The sequence below is a fragment of the Schistocerca nitens genome, chromosome 9, assembly GCF_023898315.1.
Source record: "Schistocerca nitens isolate TAMUIC-IGC-003100 chromosome 9, iqSchNite1.1, whole genome shotgun sequence".
NCBI classification, from domain to species: domain Eukaryota; kingdom Metazoa; phylum Arthropoda; class Insecta; order Orthoptera; family Acrididae; genus Schistocerca; species Schistocerca nitens.
In genome coordinates, this window is record NC_064622.1 from 415,575,609 (window position 1) to 415,597,222 (window position 21,614).

The 21,614-nt window shown below is 41.3% G+C and overlaps 1 protein-coding gene across 1 annotated transcript in view; it reads left to right on the forward strand.

Annotated features, from left to right (window-relative positions):
- The window catches only part of LOC126202917 (rab-like protein 3), a 54,058-nt gene extending 32,910 nt beyond the window's left edge, over positions 1-21,148 (forward strand). Inside the window, exons 5-6 of the mRNA XM_049937000.1 lie at positions 11,133-11,306; positions 21,010-21,148. Of these exons, the coding sequence (XP_049792957.1) occupies positions 11,133-11,303 (171 nt within the window). The 3' untranslated portion in view covers positions 11,304-11,306; positions 21,010-21,148. The remainder of the gene's footprint in view (positions 1-11,132; positions 11,307-21,009) is intronic.
- The last annotated feature ends 466 nt before the right edge of the window (positions 21,149-21,614 follow it).

Below are 21,614 nucleotides of genomic sequence, written 5' to 3' on the forward strand. Positions count from 1 at the left end.
TGTTTGCCATTGCCGTAAATCCAATTATGGATTGTCTCCTTCCTGATGTCTCGGGCTCCCTCTTTGTGGACGATTTTGCGATCTACTACAGCTCTCAACGGACCAGCCTTCTTGAACGACGTCTTCGAGGATGTCTCGATCGCCTCCACTCTTGGAGCATCGAAACCGGCTTCCGTTTTTCTCCCAGTAAGACCGTTTCTGTTAATTTTTGGTGACGTAAGGAGTTTCTTCCACCCTCCTTACATCTAGGACCTGTCAACCTTTCGTTTTCAGACGTCGCTAAATTCTTGGGTCTTATGCTTGACAGAAAACTGTGCTGGTCCTCCCACGTTTCCTATCTTTCGGCTCGCTGTCTGCGATCCCTCAACACCCTCCGTGTTCTGAATGGTACCTCCTGGGGAGCGGACCGAGTGGTCCTTCTCCGCCTCTATCGCGTGTTAGTGCGCTCGAAATTGGACTATGGAAGCATAGTCTACTCCTCTGCTCGGCTGTCTATTCTTGGGCGTCTCGACTCTATCCACCACCGTGGATTATGTTTAGTGTCTGGAGCTTTTTACACCAGCCGTGTGGAAAGCCTTTATGCTGAGACTGCTGAACCTCCGCTGTCCAATCGGCGAGCAGTCCTTCTGAGTCGTTATGCTAGCCATCTGTCTTCCATGCCTGCTAATCCAGCCCATGACATTTGTTTCGACGCCTTCCTTGATGTAGGGTATGCAGGCCGCCCCTCCTCCATACTACCACTGGGAGTCTGCTTCCGTCAACTGCTCCATTCTCTTTCCTTCCGCTTTCCTAAAACCTTCTTGACAACTTGGGGTACAGCACCGCCTTGGCTCTGTCCCCGGATCTGCCTGCTCCGTGACCTTTGTCGATTTCTCAAGGATGGTACCCCTTCACTTGTTTATCGTCAGGCATTTGCTGCTCTATGTGCACAAATGACGGACGCCACATTTATTTACACCGACAGCTCGAAAACATCGTTAGGTGTAGGGCGTGCCTATATTGTTGGCAACACCCCAAATCACTTTCGGCTTCCCGACCAGTGTTCGGTTTATACTGCGGAGCTTTACGCTGTTCTCCAGGCTGTCCACTACATCCGCCGCCATCAGCGGATACAGTACGTAATCTGCTCAGATTCTCTCAGCTCTCTCCTCAGTCTCCAAGCTCTTTACCCTGTGCACCCTCTGGTCCACCGGATTCAGGACTGTCTGCGCTTGCTCCACCTGGGGGGCGTCTCGGTGGCGTTCCTCTGGCTCCCGGGACACGTTGGTATCTGTGGAAATGAGGCGGCCGATATTGCAGCCAAGGCTGCAGTCTCTCTTCTTTGACCAGCTAGCTATTCAATCGATTCCCTTCGCCGATCTACGGAGCGTTTTATGTCATCGTGTTGTTCATTTATGGCACGCGCATTGGTCGACACTTCCCCATAATAAATTGCGGGACGTGAAAGCTCTTCCTTGTGCTTGGACCTCTTCCTACCGAACGCGTCGTCGGGAGGAGGTAATTTTAACTAGACTCCGGATAGGGCGTCTTTTTAGCCATCGACATCTTTTAAGCGGCGATCCTCCCCCACTCTGTCCCCACTGCTCTCAGCTGTGGACGGTAAGACACCTTTTAATTGAGTGCCCCTATTTTAATCCGTTACGCTCCCGTCTACAGCTATCGCCTGATATATCGTCGATGTTAGCAGATGACACGCGCTCAGCCGATCGCGTTCTCGAGTTTATTAGTGCCAGTGACATGACGTCAGTTATTTGAAGCTTTTTTTGGGGACAACCAACCCCTTTCTGTAGTGGATTTTTCAGCCTTCCTTCTGCTTTTAGTTTCTCCAATTTTATGACTTTCGTTCCCATTGCTGCTGGTTTCCATTTTCGGTTTTTTACTGTTTCCTAAGTCATGGACCAGGCGCTAATGACCATAGCAGTTTTGTGCCCAAAAAAAAAAAAAAAAAATTATAATTACTCGCGTCATTTCTTTAAGCCCATCTACTGTAATTTCTTAAATTCTTAGCAAGAATCATGTAATTCCCTACAAAACATTTTTCCCTAGAAATTTTACTGTTTCCACAACCTGATAAATCTGTCAGTGTTCCACAGATGTAATGATTTCCGAGCACTTATGAAGAGAGACTTTTGGACAATGCCAGAAATCCTGTTTGCAGGTAAAAATGAATGTCCCGTCATAGGAAAGAATACAATAATCATAGAAATGTTAATAGGTGCTTTGTTTTGAAGCCAATAAACTAGAACATGGATAACATGGATGTTCTTGTTTTGCCGTCCCCAACTGTCTGCAAAAAGCATGATGCAGGTGATCGCATTATTGAAATATATGTCAGTTAGAAATGAGGTAAGCATTATTGAAATATATGCCAGTTAGAAATGAGGTAATTCCAGGTGACACCTCATTCGCTTCTCTTCCAGCCTCAGTCACACCCCAAGCATAAACTTTTGGATTCTGGATACTGACATGAATAACATACTACATGTAAAAGAATATTTGGCATGAGTAGTATGCTTCACATTCGATAATTTAGGCAGTGTTTATATCTGTTGCAAGTGAAAGCAAAATGACATTGTGTCAGCAGGACATTCCCTCAAAAGTCTGTGTTTAGCCTTTACGCAAACTTTATCTGCTTCCAGTTCATCTAGTAACGTGTTCTTTTTTGTGGTAATCTGAAAGCATAATAACAAAATCATCCATGGATGGTGTCCCAACCCCATCATAAAACGTATACATAGAATGTTCTGGAAAACTTATTTTTTTCACTTTCAAGTCCACAGAAACTTACATTATACATGTTGAAGAGTCTGTGTATGTTTAATTCCGCTGGAAGATAAAGCATATGACTTTTATTCCTGCTGTGATGTGATTCCCTTCCCGTGCTCATATCCAAAAAATGAATGCAGCCACCTTATCTCTTTACTGTTTTATAGCCGTAAAGTAATGGGCAGGAAAAAGAATTTTACATATGTAACTGTCAAGGAGACCTATAATAAGTAATCAGTAATACAGTATGTTATGATCTACATGATAGTGTTTCACTGTTGAAATAAAATTCTGCATTAGCTGGAGGAAAGTGGCTGAGAGTGAGATTCTAAATGTTAGTAAAGCACATAATCTGCTGAATATAGTTTGAAATTTATCTTCACATACCGACACCTGTAACATAGGACTTTAAATGTGGTTTTATCACACTAGTCTTAGTATGTTGCGTCTTAAATGGTTCCATTTTATGTAGTCACAAGAAAGCAGCACTCAGCTTACTTACTGATTTGCCTTTCACAATAAAACAGGTATGGTATTTATTTGTAAGTTTTCATGGTTGATTAGGCCTCATTTTCAAACTGCTAGTACAGTGAAATAAATTTTAATGTCTTTAGAGCAGCTAGCTCATCTGGGGTATTATTTCTGTAACTAGTGTGGTATCTCATCATTAATAAATCGGAGACTTGCTTAATAGGAGTCACCAGTAACGGTACTTTCCAAAGGGTAATGTGTGCAAGTTTTAAAATCCTTGTCCCTTGTCTGCTTCTTTTCTGGTTTATCATAAAAACTAAAAGGTATTATCCACCATTATTCATCCTACTGTTGTCTTGTACATGGGCTGGTATGGGGGTTGATTGATGTATAACAGAGGCACATTGCAGTGTATTGTGGTATGACTTGAAATAATTTAGTATTATAATCTTGTGAAGTTAAATCAAACATGACTTCAAAGTTATTACTGGACTGAATACTTTCAATAATATGTGATTTAAAGTTCTTCTTTTTTTTTTAAATTCAGAAATTAGATTGTCATTTATGCAGTTTGGTTTAAAGAACCTGCAATATATAGAGTGAAGTTTGATTCAGTGATAATCATTAAAAATTCACTATTATTTCAATCTGTATTTATAAGTTCAATATGCTTTTCCAATGTTACATATTTTACATTCAATACATTAATTATAATTATATTATATAGGAAGTTGTTACATTATACTGACCAGTAGGGATTAAATATTTATGCAGTACAAAGGAAACCTCATTGTGCCTTGTAAAATCTCTCTCTCTCTCTCTCTCTCTCTCTCTCTCTCCTCTTGAGAAACTTCTTTATGCTTCATAAGAACTTTAAGCTATTTGTTTAACTATTAGAGCAATGTGTCACTAAGTTCAGTAATTAATTGGTTAAAATTTCTTCATATATACAAATTTGCTTGTATCCTAACTTTTTTTTTTTTTTTACCATGTCAGCTTTCTAGGACAGATTTGCATATGGTTGGTTAGTATACAGTAAATTTCAAAAGTAAAATATCAGAGAGATAATGGCTATCAGAGGAAGTATTAGCTTTTTATTATAGAATTTTTCAGCACATATGGAAGAGTTCACATTATACTAAAATGTAAACTTTCACGGCCGGAAATATCATGTCCATTATAATTATCCGGGCTGTTATGCCATGGTCGGTTGATGAATTCTGAGGTGATTCCCAACGTTTCTAGAAATATTTGTGAACCTGAGATGGAACATCTCCACAATGCACTAACGAAGAATGGATATTCGTCCGCCGAAATAAAACGTGCGTTGAGGCAGCCACGCAGAAATCATACTGACGTACAGGCTACTGCAAAATCTAAGGTTTTCCTGCCGTTTGTTAAAAATGTAACGGAAAGAATAGGGAGGATCTTGACGAAGCGGAATATTACCGTAATTTACAAGCCCACCAGGAAGATACAGGAATACCTTAGGCCTGCCAAGGACGCTCGCAAACCATTGGAAAAATCTGGAGTGTATAGGATCCCATGCAGCTGTGGTGATGTTTATGTGGGTACCACCAAAAGAACTGTTTCTAAACGTTTGGAAGAGCACAAGGGAAATTGTAGAAGAGGAGAAACGGAACGATCAGCTGTTGCGGAGCATGCTTTCCAGCCAGGGAACCACAATATTCGTTTCGAGGAGACGCAAGTACTAGCGGCCACGAGCGGGTACTACGAAAGGCTCTACAGGGAGGCAATCGAAATCGCTAAACACCCAAATAATTTCAATCGAAAGGAGGAGGGCGTCAAATTAAACGGTATATGGATGCCGGTGTTAAAGAAGATGTGTACCACTCGTCCACTACTGGGTGATGGCAACGGCGATCGACGGCGACGGACAGTGGCCAATTGCACTGACGTTTTCAAAACACATGACGTCACGCCGCGGCGCGGGGGCGTGCGGACACGGAATTTAGCGGCAGTCAGTAGCGAGCCAGTGTGTGTGTTGGACCTTCCATCAAGCTACGGACCCCCTTGAAGATGTCTCCCGCAGTCGGAGACGAAACGTTGGGAATCACCTCAGAATTCATCAACCGACCACGGCATAACAGCCCGGATAATTATAATGGACAGAGTTCACATTGCCCTCCCTCCCCCTTCTCCTCCCCCTCCCCCACCCCCACCCCCACCCCCACCCCTACCCCTCCCCCTCTCCCTTTGGGTTTGGTGGTTAGAATAGACCCGAGGTATTCCTGCCTGTCATTATCCTACGTTTCAGCCAAATATGTTATGGTCCCCTACTAGCGTTTGATCTCCACCTTTCCAATTTCCACAGAAATACAGGCCATTTTACATTGTATGCATCGTTTGTGAAGACTTTCTGCACCTATTTTTTTTGATGGAAATGTGAGTACACCCATCACCCAGCATGTTGGGCAAGGATGTGTTATGGGTTTCATACTTTCAGTCCATTGTATGCTGTCATCTCCTGTACCCATAATAATAATGGATATTTTCGCATTCAGTATCCAGCGCAGTAGCCAATCCGTAGGAGGGGGGAATCATCATAAACCCTCTTGGTTTTAGCCCCCTGTCAACACATGGAAACACAGGGATCGCGCTAGTGATGCCTCAGCTGCAAACTTCCCAAGTATGCCAAGAAGTAGATGCCAGTCTGCCTGGGGCTTCAGGACTCCTGTCAATGGCCATTGTGCCAGATGGCCTTTGCTGTAGGTGGGTGGTGACCTAGTGGAGAGCCTCTGATAAGAGTGGGTGGCATCAGGGCAGATGATCCGCAATGAAGCGGATGAAGTTGTCTGACGCTGGTGGTTGAATGGTCACAGCAGTCTCTAAGCGAGGAAAAGGCCAATACAATGCTGACAGACATGACCCAAAATCATTCCCTTCTTTGGCTACACCGTGAGAGGAACAGAGGGCTAAAGATCATTGACAAACATATTCTCCTCAATACTTAGTTTGCGCAAGGTCTGATGGGGAATCCTTTTTAATGACACAGCCTCTGCTTTTTGTAGAGAACTTAGGAGACCAGTTTGGGGAAGTGGCGGGAATGTCCAAAATGCAGAACTGTTCAGCATTGATAAAAACAGCATCCACTACCCAGTCTTGTTCGTTGCTTGCCTGTGACAAGACGGATGATGTCTCGGTTTCCAACACCCCCCCCCCCCCCCCAATAAGAGTTTAACATGGACCAGGGGATTATATTCCATAGAGATCTCCTCTTACAGTCTGATGACGAGTTGCACGCCTGTCTATAGCAACGAGGTGTTCACTTTCTCAAGTGTGTGTATACTGGGCCTAAGGACAACAGCATTGCTACTGGTGTCTTCATCTGGGCATTAAAGGTGATTCGTTGCCTGAAAAGATCAAGGTGGTTGTATACCGGTGTGACGTTAAACCTTTTGTGGTGCTTCAAATGTTGTAAATTTGGGCTCATAGCCTCTCGTCATAATGCCAGCTCCACATGTCAGGACTGTGAATGTCTGTCACACACGAACGTTTCTTGTGCTCCTCCTCCCATTTGTACCAACTGCGGAGAGCACTATTCCCCCTGTTCACTGGACTGCACCATTTATCAGACGTAGCGGAAGATAATGGAGTATATGACCCTGGACAGACTGACCTACACAGATGTCAAAAAGAAGTACGACTGTCTTAACACAATATGGATGACTAAGCTACGGCTATGATGATGTTGCCCATTATGAAAGCAGCATCCCCATCAGCAATGCTTCTTAAAGTCGGCTGTCAAGGCCTGCGGACTATGGCTGCCCTGTTGATGTTTGGGGCTCTTCTCCTCCTGTTGCTCCCTTCCCACGTACTTTGGGAGTAAATGCCCTTTAGCCATCGGGGACATCAGTCCCCATCCCACAACCGAGACCCCATCCCACAGCCGGAGAAACACCAATCTTCTCCAGCTGCTGTCACCAGGAAGAGGTCTCTAGGGACACTTATCTTCCAACGTTTCTGTGGCATGAAACAGGACACCAGCCAATGGCTGAAGGAGCCATAAGCTGCTGATCATATAGCTTTACGTTCATCATTGGTTCCTTATACCAAATCATAAAAGCCCTCCCAGCCAGCAAAACCTAAGGAGAAGTGAGAGGAGAAAAAGTAGTAGCCCATAAAGAAAAAAAAAACAGACCCCGTGTCCCCCACACCAACACTTCCGGCAGGCTCCATTCATGTGGTCGAGGGTGGAGATCCTAGTGTCCTTCAAAGATCTAGATCATCCCGAAGCTTCAGAATCAATGGACACAACCACCACAAGCACTCATCTGGTGGCAGCAGGTGACCCTGTGGCATAAACTGCCTCCTCGGCCCCTTCATGCCATCCCAATACACTGAAAGTGTAATCCTGTAGTGGAATTGCGATGGTTTTTTCCACCACCTAGCTGAGATATGACAACTCTCAAACACTTAGCCTGCTTTCTGCATTGCATTTCAGTGAATTTAGATTCCAGCAGTGCGGACCCCTGCCCTTCCCAGCTGTTGGGATATTACAAGAACCATACTGACTATGACAGGGTGTCAGGTGGAGTATGTATATATGTCCTTGATTCTGTGTATAGTGAATCTGTGCCTCTACAGACAACTTTGGAGGCTGTGACTGTCAGGGTAAGGACAACACAGGATCTTACTGTCTTCAATGTCTATCTTCCCCCAGATGCTGAAGTACCTCAAAATGTATTGACTGCAGTGGTGTCTCCACTCCCCCCACCTTTCCCAATTCTGGGCAATTTCAATCCCCATAACCCATCGTGGGGTGGAACCATGAGCACTGGCTGTGGCAGAGATGTCGAAAATCAACTGACAGAATTCAGTCTTTGTCTTTTAAATACTGGTGCTCCCACAGTGTGGCACATGGCACCTACTCGGCCATTGGTCTTTCAGTGCACAGCCCTGGCCTTCTACTGTCTATTCACTGGAGAGTTCATGAGGACCTGTTTGGTAATAAGCTCTTTCTGATCTTGCTGTCCCTACCCCATCATCACTCTTAACAAGGCTGAACTGGGTTGCTTTCATCTCTGCAGCTACAATTGGTATATTCTAATGTGGTGCTACAGAAGAATGCTGAAGATTAGATGGGTAGATCACATAACTAATGAGGAGGTACTGAACAGAATTGGGGAGAAGAGGAGTTTCTGGCACAACTTGCAAAGAAGAAGGGACCGGTTGGTAGGACATGTTCTGAGGCATCAGCATTGGAGGACAGCGTGGAGAGTAAAAATCGTAGAGGGAGACCAAGAGATGAATACACTAAGCAGATTCAGAAGGATGTAGGTTGCAGTAAGTACTGGGAGATGAAGAAGCTTGCACAGGATAGAGTAGCATGGAGAGCTGCATCAGACCAGTCTCAGGACTGAAGACCACAACAACAACAAGTTCTAATACAGTCCTGCCTTGATTATGGGAGTCTGGCTTACAGTTTGGCATCATCCTCAGCATTGCAGATACTGGGCCCACTACACCACTTTGGGGTCTGGTTTGCGACAAAGGAGCTTTCTGAACTACTCGTGGAGGCTGGGGTCCCTACATTGTGAATCAGGCCCTAACATCTGCTTGTTAATTGTGCCACACATGTCCATAGAGCACCTCCTCTTCCCAACCAGGGTAATCCATCTCCCGCAAGGGCTTCTTGGCGAGTTCCATGGTTCAGAAATAGTCCACACTGATGTCTTGATGGTAGATGGTCATGTTAGTTTCACTTATGCTCATGCTGGACATATTGAACAGCACTCTCAGCCAGATACTTACAGTGTTTTCACTGCAGAGTTGGTACCCATCCTTTGAGCTCTTGAACGTATCCGCTCCTGCACTGGTGAGTCCTTCCTCATCTGTAATGACTCCTTAAGCAGCCTACAAGGTCTCAACCAGTGCCTCCCTCACCATCCTTTGGTAATGACTATCCAGGAGTCTGTTTATGCCTTTGAACACTGTGGATGTTCAGTGGCCTTCATCTGGACCCCGGTACATATCGGAACTCTGGGAAATGAACTTACTGAGAGGCTGGCCAAACAGGCTACAAGTAAAATGACTTTGCAGATCAGCACACTGAATACTGATCTACAATCAGTTTTACACTGTAAAGTTTTTGGGATCTGGAATACCAAATGGCACGCCCTAACTACACCAAATGAATTACGTGCTATACAGGAGACAATGACTGTGCGGAGATCATTCATGTGAGCCACTCGCAGGGACTCCCTTTTCCTTTGCTGGCTCTGCATTGGCCATACTTGGTTGAGTCACAATCATCTCCTCCATCGTGAGGACCCAACACAGTGTCAATGCAGTACTTGATTGACGGTAGTCCACATCTAGCTGCCTTGGGGTGGACTCTTAACCTTTCTGGCACACTTCCTATTGTGTTAGGTGACAATGCCTTAACAGCTGATCTAGTTTTAAGTTTTATCCGAGAGAGGGATTTTTATCCATGAATCTAAGGGTGGGCACCTGGCCTTATCTCCCAGACTGTCACCCTACCTGCATTTTTTATTCTTCCTCGTTCATTATGTTGCTGTTTGTTTGAATTGATGTTTGTCTTTTCGTTATCTGTGTTTCTCTTGCATTGTGTTTTTAGGCTGGAGATTGTAGTGTGTTGCAGAGTGGTTGTAGTATGTTGCAGAGTGGGTGGCTCATTTTTTTTATTCTTGTGATTAATCAACCAAGGCCATCTGCTAAGTTGTTTCAACACCATCTACCTTTTTTCCTTTGAGTTAATGTTTTCAGTTTTGGCTTGCTACTGTTGTTTTCTTCTTTGGTGTGGTTACACACATAGTTTTAGGCATTTTGTTCCAACCACGGATTTTAGGCGATAGGATTCTTTTGGGGTATGGTTTTAATCCGAGACTTACGTGACTAAGGAAAAAGTAACTGGTAACCATGCAGTTTAGTCCCTCTAATCTACAAACAAACCAACCAATTCACATTGCTGTAGCCAGTTTGCAAATGCTCAGTATAGTATATCACTGCACAAAGGTGTGAGTCCGAGTACATATAATTATTTCTGGTGGCATGGTAAAATGCCATTGATTTGGTCTGTATCAAGTATTTTTTTTACCAACCTTCTTTGCAATTAATATGTTCTTTTCTGCATAATGAGATGGTTCATGGACACAGCATGTTTGACATCTAACTTAGAAAAAAATATCGGCTGTTATCTAGTAACTAGTAGCATCAGTGCAGAGAGGAACACATATTTTAAATTCAGGGAGGCAATGAAACATGAGGAAAGTGAGTAGCTATGTATAATATGAAATTGCTCTATGGCTAGGAAGTACAGTGTAAATTGTTCATTCTTGCTTAATAATTCAGCTGCAATATTTTTGCTAAACTGTATACATGTCTATGTACTTTTTATGAAGGGGATTTGTTATATTTCGGTAGGAGGACGTCTGCCAATAAGGTTATGCACTAGTTGAAAGAGAATACTATTATAAATTCTGCATAACGCTTTTTGATGAAGAGCAGTTCTCAAGGAATTTGTTCTAATTTTCTTTCTAAGTTGGTAGGTTGAAATAGGGGAGGACTTGGATACACTTCACTTCAACCTTGGATATGCTTCACTTCAACCTTCTTTCCTTTCAACACCCCTCCTCCTCAATCGAACATCAGTAAAGAATGATTACATTGTCATTACCATCTCTCCTCATACTTTTACAGCTAGTGTTATAATTTACTGTGATGATTTTTATTTATTTACTTTGGCTTTCCACTTAGCAGACAGTTGTTTCCGTTGCTGTGAGTGTTTGCAAATTATTGACAGGATTTCTCTGCTTTTAAAGTGATTTTGTCTCAGTATAACAATATGTTACTTGTAACTGAATATTGTTAGACTTTTCTGAGGCATTAATGAGGGTTTTACTCTCTTGCAGGACTGCCTTCAAACAAGATCTCTCGCAGCTGGTTCCAGCTCAGCTGTGAAACTAAGTCGTTTCTTTGACAAAGTCATAGAACGGAGGTACCATACTCAACGTGAATTTCCTGACCTACGCAGGCCTGTTTTGCCAACATCATTGAGCTCAAAATACTACATTTCAGATTAAGAAGTACGTAATTTTCTGATATATAACTCTTTTGAACATTATTTGAAGGAATTATAAGCTCAAATGTGCTTGGAAGGAGCAGAAATTGTTTCTTCAAGACTATCCTACTATTTGTCACTGAATCACTGAATAATTATTCATCTGAGTTTTGTATCTTTCTGCTTGTATTTCAGTTTTCAGAGATTGTGTAAATAAATAATTGCCCTTCATTTTTTACCTTTGTAGAAACAACCAAAGTTTGTGTTATACCCATGTCATGGATGTAGCATTATTTCCCTATTTTATCAGTTACACTGAAGAAATGTCAGTTGCACTGAAGAAATGTAAACACACACGCGCACACACACACTCACACACACACACACACACACACACACACACACACACGTGGAGAACAGGAGGGAGGGGAGAATGTGTGGATAGGTGAGTTGCGTATAGATGGATGGTAGACAGATACAGCTGACACTTACTGGATTTGTATATGGCAGACCTCTGATTCGCAAACTGGGGCTCTTCAATGTTGTTAGTCTGATTCATAAACTTTGTATGTGTTTCGGTGACAACCTTCAAGTGGAATGGTGAAACATTGCGTGTTACAGAGAATGGAGGCTCTTTCCATAACTTCTCAGATTGCAAGAATATAGAAATCTCAAAATCCACTTTTTAGTTGAGGAGCATATTGAGATGGCGAATAACATATAGTTAGATGAACGACGCGGGACAACTGGGAAATCCGGTAAAAACCCGGGGATTTTTTCATCTGGGAGAAACTCAGAAATTTTTCAGAATTATGGGAATTTTTCATTGTTTTAGTTTTCAGTTAAATTTTTGTGATTTTTGACGGGTAAGAATTGATACTCTAGCAAAGAATGTTACTTATCCTGCTGCTGGAGAATAACTGCAGCAATAAAACAAATGAGAGAAAAAGAAAATAAAACTTTGGTTGCAAAGGAAATGCGCCATTTACAACAACAAAACACCGTGTGTGCACAAGGGTCTGCAAACAGTAAACTTTGTAACAATAGACTGCTTTCTATGAGCGTGAAGTCACAGCTGTTTCCACTAGGTTTGTTTGACCAGTTGCCAGCAAGCTCATGCACAGTTGACTTGTGTATGGGCAGTACCTTCTCATGCTTTCGGCTACTTGAAGTGTGGCTGTTAGCTGTATCTGCAATAGCAGCAAGCAGACAGATGCTAACGAGAGAAATTTTTCTCACGCTTCCTAGCTGCCAGATATGTGCATGCACAGAGTTGTCCGAGTTGAAGTGGGGAGGGGGCATAGTCTCCATGTGACCCGTGTTTGCATTAAGTTATTTTGCTATTTCCTCTTCGTTTACAGGTCCCATGTCAAATGAAACAAAAGGGATTTCTATGGCTGGGAGCTATCGAGTGAATTAAAATGCATTCACATAATTATGGAAGGCAAAAATATATTATTAGTTTGTTTTCTGATTTTATTTTATTTCCAAGCTTTTAGCAGTCAAGCATTAATCGCCTTGTAGAACAATGAAGTTATTTTTGTAAATTTGATAAAGAAATTTGGCTTTATTAATCTTTTCCTCTGAGGCAATCAATTTATTTGAAACAAAGTGTTTCATTCCACAGTGTTGGCTAGTTCCAATTGTTCACTGAATTGCACGTTTTCATCTTCTGCCATGTATGGCATTATGCGATAATAAAGAACCAAACATGAGATAGTACCGTACTGGTACCCCAAGAAAATTTACATCCCAAAAACCACACTGAAAAGCTTGTATCAGGTGGGACCTACTTCAGTGTGAATCTGGACAAACCATTGTGCACTTCAAGCTGAACTATGCATTTAAGTATGGTTTACAAATTTCCAATGCACTTGGAGTATCCTCTGATGTCCTGTTTCTTTTATGGCATAATGTAAGATCTCTCAATGCTTTATACATACGAACATGTGAGCTTCCTACATCACTGCAGCTGTGCACGTACAGTAATCCCTGTCTTCTGGTGCTCTCTGGCAACTGCTAAATTGAACATATTTCTAACAGTCTCGGGATAGTATTGCGAATGGTGGTTTGAAAAGTTTTACTTTTAAAGTAAATTTCCTTTTATGCAAGATGAATTATGTTACGTGTGAGAATGTGGAATGAATTTCTTTAATCACAGAATGTGTGATTGTCGTTTGAAGCTGAACACTTTGAGGACCAGCCACTTAGAAGAATTTAGAGTCCAGAAGACCAGACATTTATCTCATTATTCTAAATTTACTGGCACATTTGTGTAATGTATGTTAAAGTATAACACACGCAAAAAAAGATCAATATTACATGTGAAAGCTTAGCTTCTCTTGTAGCTTATTAATCTTCGAGACCAATATTATATGTGAAAGCTTAGCTTTCCTTGTAGCTACACTATATATATTAACCTAAACCATTAACTTTTCCTCTTTGTGTGTTCGCGCTACGTAACAGTGATCTTGCTATTTGCTGACTACACTACGTCGTTGGCTGTTGAGATCATGTGGCATGAGATATGATTGGCTTACAGCAGGTCATCGCAATCTCGATTTAAATGCTCCGGAAACTAAATTGCTGTGTCTGGTGCAATTCTAATTTATACTTTCGTAGTACGAAAATATGCAGTGAATGTGTTGCTGCACATCAAAGGTCTTCCCAAAACTTCTCTCCTTCTTCTTTTTTTTTCTTATTCTTCATTAAAGAGCTTCCAAAACTTCTCTCCCCCGTTTTTTTATTTCCCTCTAAAGTGCCAGGAAGTTCTGCGTCACTGTATAAAACATTAACCATATAATGGATTGATAAGTTTTACACTCCTGAGGGAAAATCTGCGGAAAACCTACTGTCGCTTAGCATGGAAAAAGTGTATTTTCACCCGGGAAAAAGTATCTTTTTTAACTGGGATATCCAGGAAAAATCTGGGAATTTTTTTTCCTTGTCCACATATACGCCATGAAAAAGGGTTTTACAAATACCTAGATTGAAGGCCATTATGAAGAAAACCACAGCACTTTTTTTTACCATTCAGTCCACCAAATTGCCAATTACTTTGTGTTATGGTATATCCACACAAAGATATAACAAATCCTGTGAGATATTTTTATTTAAAAAAAAAAAAAAAAAAAAAAAAAAAAAAAAAAAAAAAAAAGGGAACTGGAACTGTAGAGTTGAAGGTATTTGTGATTAATACGAATCAGTGACACTTGAAGTAGAAGTATCTGTCATCTCCATTCAAATGTGGTATCTGTTTGGCAGTCATCCAACCTGAGACGAAAGTTAGCCTATTACATTGTCTGTTTCTATACGGTTTCAACAGGTGCTGTTGTCTTACAAGAAATCCCTTGAGTACTACGTCGCAAGTTCAATCTTTAGTAAGGCTCATTTGAAAGTGATGTGTTAAGAATTATGATAGAAAAAGTATTAGCTACTAGTGACTCACAACTCACGTCAGGAAGGCGAGAGAAAATGAGTGTCTGGGAATTGCAGAGGTCAACTTTTTATGGGCTGTATGTATTACACTTCACAAAATTGACATTGTCGATCTTCAAGAAATTTTCAAAACAAACCATTAACTTGCACCATGAACACCAAATGAAAAATGGTGCACCACAGTGATCACAAAGGTTTGCACCATCGAGATTGAAGGTAAACTCCTTGGAGTTAAAAACTGTGCATTACGTTTGGCTAGGTATCCACTCTTAAAGAATGCATTTAGATTCGTATTGGTATAATGGGGTGAGCTGATGGAATGTGGTGGCATACAACCGAATGGGAAACAGTCTGTTGTGGAGCTTATTGTGAAACTGCCTGCCCTTGAAGGTGTAGCTGCAGATAGTGCGATAATACATTTTACAAGCTCGGAAAAACAAACACCCAAAGACTGAATTTGTCCATTGGTGCCAGGTGGTATGAATTGCAGTGTCACACACTTTTTGGGAGGGATAGTTTGCTGTAAAGGAGCATGATTTTTATATGCAGACCAGGAATCAAGCAAAAGAAAGTTATTTTGAGCAGCTGCTGGCCAGTAGCAGTGCTCATACCATAGCTGTAGTTTCCTTACGTCTACTTTCCCACTGTGTGATGTAAATATTCCATACTGCCTGTGCAAGGTCATGCACATTAGAAAGAATCATAGGGGGCAGAGCACCTCCAACTTCTTACAGCACAATAAAGTACTTTCTAGCCAATTTAGCATTCAGATTAAGAGTTAGCTTACTTGTATATGAGTGTGTTATGGCATTGATATTATTTGATCTTGATACGGCTCTCTTGGTACCTATGGATCCTTTCATATGCATTTCCTCTTCAAATCCAGATTGGCTGGAGTTGAAAACAAATTCCTTACTGAATGATAGGCTAAGATTATACACTGTTCGACATGGGTTCTATTTCTGATATTAAAGTATGTGCTTCTAGACCATTTTACCGTGGGAAATTCAAATATGTAAACAAAAAATCGTTGTCAGGGATACTTTTTATGTAATATGTGTATATATATGTATATTCACAATTCATGGCAAACACAGAGCTGTTTTAGAGAAATACGGGTATGTTGCCGCATCCAGTAGTGATAGAACGTGATAATTTCTTGTGCAACAGCAGGTGGGAAGAATCAGACATCATTAGGTTACCCCCGCCACACCTATGTCATTAAGACCACCTGAAACATCTCATTAACTCGAACGGCGACAGCCGGTCGCTGCCTTGGCAGTAAAGCTTCACGCCTCCTAGGGGCAGGTGCATAGAGTTTACAACAGTGGTGTTAGCCGCAGTTTGTGTCAGTCTTAACGAGTGGGTGTTTTGGCTGACAAGTAACTGTCTGTCGTATTTCCGAGCACAGATGAATTTTTTAATTCCTTTGTGTAAACTGATTGAGCCTGGTGCTGAAGGTAAAACGACTGCTTGTTTTTACACATCAGCGTTCCTCTAGTTCCCTACTATTAAGTTAATACAGGTGTATTACCAAAGTGGTATTTTTAAATTTGCAGAAATGCCACGTCGTGGATGTCGATATAAGGCGGACAACTTCTGCTACATCTGTGGGAAGTTCACTTTTGCCAGAAATAGGAAGAAAATTTCTTCAGTCATAAAGAAAGCATACAAACATTACTTTAGAGTAGAGGTAGGAGACCAAGATAAAGAATGGGCACCAAATTTCTGTTGTGCTACATGTTACTGCAAACTAATTCAGTGGTGGAAAGGTAAAGAGAATGTGGCGATGTTTGCTGTTCCCATGGCGTGGAGGGAGCCTAAGGATCATGTTACTGATTGTTATTTCTGTCTAACAAAAATTCAGGGTTTTACAAACAAAAAGTCGAAGAGGCACATTGTTTACCCAGATCTGCCTTCAGCGAGAATGCCAGTGCGGCATTCGGACAACCTTCCAGTACCTTCAAGAGCTCGAGATCAAATTCTGAGTGACAGTGAAATAAGTAGTACTGAAGAAATCACAGATGATGATTCTTTATATCACTGCACAAGTGAGTCATCGCCACATTTGTTAACACAGGCAGATTTAAATGATTTAGTACGTGATCTAGGGCTAAGTAAACAAAAGGCGCAGCTGCTTGGTTCAAGATTACAAGAGTATAATCTACTGCACCAAAGTACTAAAATCAGTGTGTTCAGGCACAGAGAACATGCCTTTATTTCTTATTTTTCAACTGACGAAGCACTGACATTTTGCAATGATGTTGCTGGCCTGATGAAAGTGCTGAACTTCACTTATATTTCACAGGAGTGAAGACTTTTTATAGATGCATCGAAAACAAGTCTGAAGGGTGTTTTGCTCCATAACGGAAATAAAATACTCTCTGTTCCAGTAGCTTACGCTAGTTTGACAAAAGAGAATTACGAATTTGTACAAAGGATGCTAAATTCATTAAAATACAATGAACACAAATGGAAAATATGTGCAGGTTTCAAGGTAATTGCTATGGTACTGGAAATGCAACAAGGCTACACAAAGTATGCATGTTTTCTTTGCGAGTGGGATAGTCGAGACCGAAATTCTCACTTCGTGAAAAAGAAATGGCCTAGACGAAGATGGAAAGTTGGCGAAAGTCTGGTAGCTCCTGAATATATACTACTTCCACCGCTTCACATCAAACTTGGCCTGATGAAACAATTCGTGAAGGCCATGGATCCAACAGGCTTTGGGTTTGCATATCTAGCTACCAAATTCTCCCGTCTTTCAGCTGCAAAAATAAAGAAAGGTGTATTTGTGGGCTCACAAATCAGGGAGCTGCAGAAAGATGCAAATTTTGAAGCATGTTTAACTGATAAAGAAAAAACCGCATGGGACTGTTTCAAGATGGTGTCGGAAAACTTCCTCGGAAGAAAAAGAGCTACTAACTACAAAGCAATTGTGAAGGATATGATCAAAGCATATCAGGATTTGGGGTGCAATATGTCTTTGAAGGTACATATGATGGACTCTCATCTGGACTACTTCACAGAGAGTTGTAGTGACGTATCGGATGAACGTGGGGAAAGATTCCATAAAGACATTTCTACCATAGAAAGGCACTATGAAGGGAAGTGGGTACCTTCTATGTTAGCAGATTATTGCTGGAATATCATTCGAGAGAAGAAAGATTCACAATACAAGAGAAAAAAGTGATGTGCATTACAAGGCAGTTGTTTGTCAATTTTCTGAAATTTCTCATGTCAAATAAATGCTTCAAAGTGTATACACATAGGTTACTGTGTTATATGTTAGATCCCACCCTCCATTAATGTGATGAACTTATAACATCATAAAGATGTGCATTTGTTTGTCGAATTTCACCTCAAGTTTGCTGCACTATATAAGAAACTGAAAAGAGAAATAAAATTGCGATTACTCATAAACTATCCCTGACAGAATAAAACCAAAAACAGTTTTCAATTCAGCACTCAAAATACAACTAGGATCACAATATTTTTTATCAGAAATAGAAAAAAAGTTTTTTTTTTTTTTTTTTTTTTTTTTTTTTAGAACAGTGATTATTTATCTCATCTCAAACTATTGGGCCGATTCTGCAGATTGCTGTGCATTATCAACACTTTGTAATTTCATTGTCTTATGTCTTCCAATTTTATAGCACTGTTTGAAGTTATGCAACCATCTACTGCTTCCCTCAAAATGATTGTAATCTGTGTTGTGTGCAATTTGATGTGCCTAACATTAGTAGGTCACTATCATGTTTACCCTGTAAATTATATCAAACATCCTTGAAACACACAAAAACCAGTTTTTGTAACAAGTGTGCCTTGTCCTACTTGAATATCCGCAGTTCTTCTTGCACACAACATGTTCATATTGCTGCCGAGTTATTCAAAATCTGCTCCAAATTGTTTTTGTACTGTGCTGCAGATGATCTTCCATGCATGTGATTATGTTTAGTACCTGCTCCATGGACGATTGTCCTTTTCTATTTTCACTGGAGACTGGATTTGTGACTCCCTGTCTGACAAAGATGGTTCAAATGGCTCTGAGCACTATGGGACTTAACATCTGTGGTCATCAGTCCCCTAGAACTTAGAACTACTTAAACCCAACTAACCTAAGGACAGCACACACATCCATGCCCGAGACAGGATTCGAACCTGCGACCGTAGCGGTCACGCGGTTCGAGACAAAGATGGCACGACATCTGTTTCAATAACACTTTCACTTGTTAAGGACATATCATCATCATTGTACTCCTCATGCACATTGCCTGCACAGTCGAGCGTATATGACACTACACAGACCACTGGTTCATCTTGCAGAAATGTTAATATTTCATCTGCTATTTTTTTCTCGCGCTGTGAAATTCCTTGGGTTCCTTTCTGACAAAATGTCAGCTTTGACAACGGTTATTGTAGATATAATGCGATGTTTGCTTTGTTTATTGTTGCCATTGCTCTCCTTTGCAACACCACCACTAGCAGGGTAGGACTGGTGTGAGTTACTCGTTGGTTAAGCAGTTCAACTATGCTCTGTACCCTCATGCTGTGCTCATAGTTGGATATCTCTAGTCTGCACCTCCCCCCCCCCTCCCGCCCCCGCCCCTTCCCATCCTACCATGACCATTGGCAGCCAATATTGTGGTTGCATCGTGATAATATATGGGGCATTGAATGTGTAAACGTTATTGGCCTTGAAACTTCCTGACAGATTAAAGCTGTGTGCCGGTCCGAGACTCGAACTCGGGACCTTTGCCTTTTGTGGGCAAGTGGTCTACCAACTGAGCTACCCAAGCATGACTCACGCCCCGTCCTCACAGCTTTACTTCTGCCAGTACCTTGTCTCCTACCTTCCAAACTTTACAGAAGCTCTCCTGCGAACCTTGCAGAACTAGCACTCCTGAAAGAAAAGATATTGCGGAGACATGGCTTAGCCACAGCCTTGGGGATGTTTCCAGAATGAGATATTCACTCTGCAGCAGGGGGACCTTTGCCTTTCTTGGGCAAGTGCTCCACCAACTGAGCTACCCAAGCACGACTCACGCCCCGTCCTCACAGCTTTGTCATGTACCTGTGATACGTGTACCAGAGGTACCTAAGGTATTATCCTCTCCCATGGATCCTCTCTCCTCTGCAAAAAGTACAGGATCTGTCATTACTCATCCACTTTACTGCAAGTGGAATGTCAGTGGTACATCGCAGGAGAGCTTCTGTAAAGTTTGGAAGGTAGGAGACGAGGTACTGGCAGAAGTAAAGCTGTGAGGACAGGGCAAGAGTCGTGCTTGGGTAGCTCAGTTGGTAGAGCACTCGCCCGCGAAGGCAAATGTCCCGAGTTCAAGTCTCGGTCGGGCTCACAGTTTTAATCTGTCAGGAAGTTTCATATCAGCGCACACTCCGCTGCAGCGTGAAAATCTCACTATGTTATTGGCCTTTTCCGAATTCGGGCTCAAGAGGATCCTTGTTAGACCAAGATGCCATAGTTTACAGGCACAATTCTTATAGCATAATTAATGTGGTTTAACAAAATTGACACTTATTTTCTACAGGAAACTGATTTTTCCATATGACTGTGTCCACTTTTTCATTTTCAATGGCATTTGAAGTATCAGTTGTTATTTGTGGTCTTATTTTTATTTGTGATTTGATATTGAATACATGTTAATATTACACCTAACTTTTAGGTATTGTGCCAACATTTTTTTAATTTTTGCATATTCTGATCTATAGTTGTTGTCATTTGATAATGAACTCAGGCTTGATACAAGTTGTGACAAGAAAAGTTTATCATCTTGGGTTGATCTACCCTGTAGGGCTTCATTGAATCTTACTGGCAAGGTCCTTTGACTTAGCTTTCTCACATTTTGGTGTGTGTACCTGTCTTGCTTGAAAAACTTGAAACACACTCCAATATAAGTGGTTGCTGCAGAATTAGAAATTATCATTTGCAGTCAGAATATAGGTCAAGAAACTTAATGCCTCATTAGTTAATCATATTAGAAAGATCACACGACTCACCCTCTCTCTGAAACTAACTCAGGTTGGAGACATTTTCCAGTCTGAGATTGTTGACATCTTTGAACCTAGAATATATGATTTTTTATTTTTTATAAAATTAAGTTGTCAGCTGTCTCCAATAAACTACATCTATGCTACAGATAAGGAAGGAGCTTGTAACTGATGGAGGGTGTATTTTTTTTTTCTTTGCTGTATGGTATTGCTTTTTTCTCACTTTAATCGCCACCTGTATTTTGTCTTAAGTAACAATTCTTTTTCTGCTTTATGTATAGGATTTTAACAATTAATCATGCTGGTTTTCTGCCCAACTTGTGGGAACATACTTGGAGTGGAAGAAGGGATTTCATATTGCATGCGTATGGCATGCAGTACTTGCCCATATGTATACACGATAACAAAGAGAACCTCTTCTCGCACCTATCCTAGACTCAAGGAGGTTGATGATGTGCTTGGAGGTGCTGCAGCATGGGAAAATGTTGACTCAACAGAAGAGCGGTGTCCAAGATGTGCACATCCTCGTGCTTATTTTATGCAGATACAGACACGATCTGCAGATGAGCCTATGACAACATTTTATAAATGCTGCAATCATCAGTGTGGTCACCGATGGCGAGAGTAGTTGTTTGAGGAAAACAAATGTTTAGACAGTGTCTTTGAGTAGTACAAAGATTTTTTAATGGGTGTGAGATGTTAAGTGTGTGTTTTACATGAATATTTTAATGCTTACGTATGAATGAGGATGTTCAAACTGAAATATTTCTGGAATTGATGCAGAAACGTAATAGCATTTTAACAATATTTTATGTGAATGCAAATATAACCGAAGGGTTTGACTGGTTTTTCCTATTAGTTTTCTACTGACTGTAATGGTTTTAAA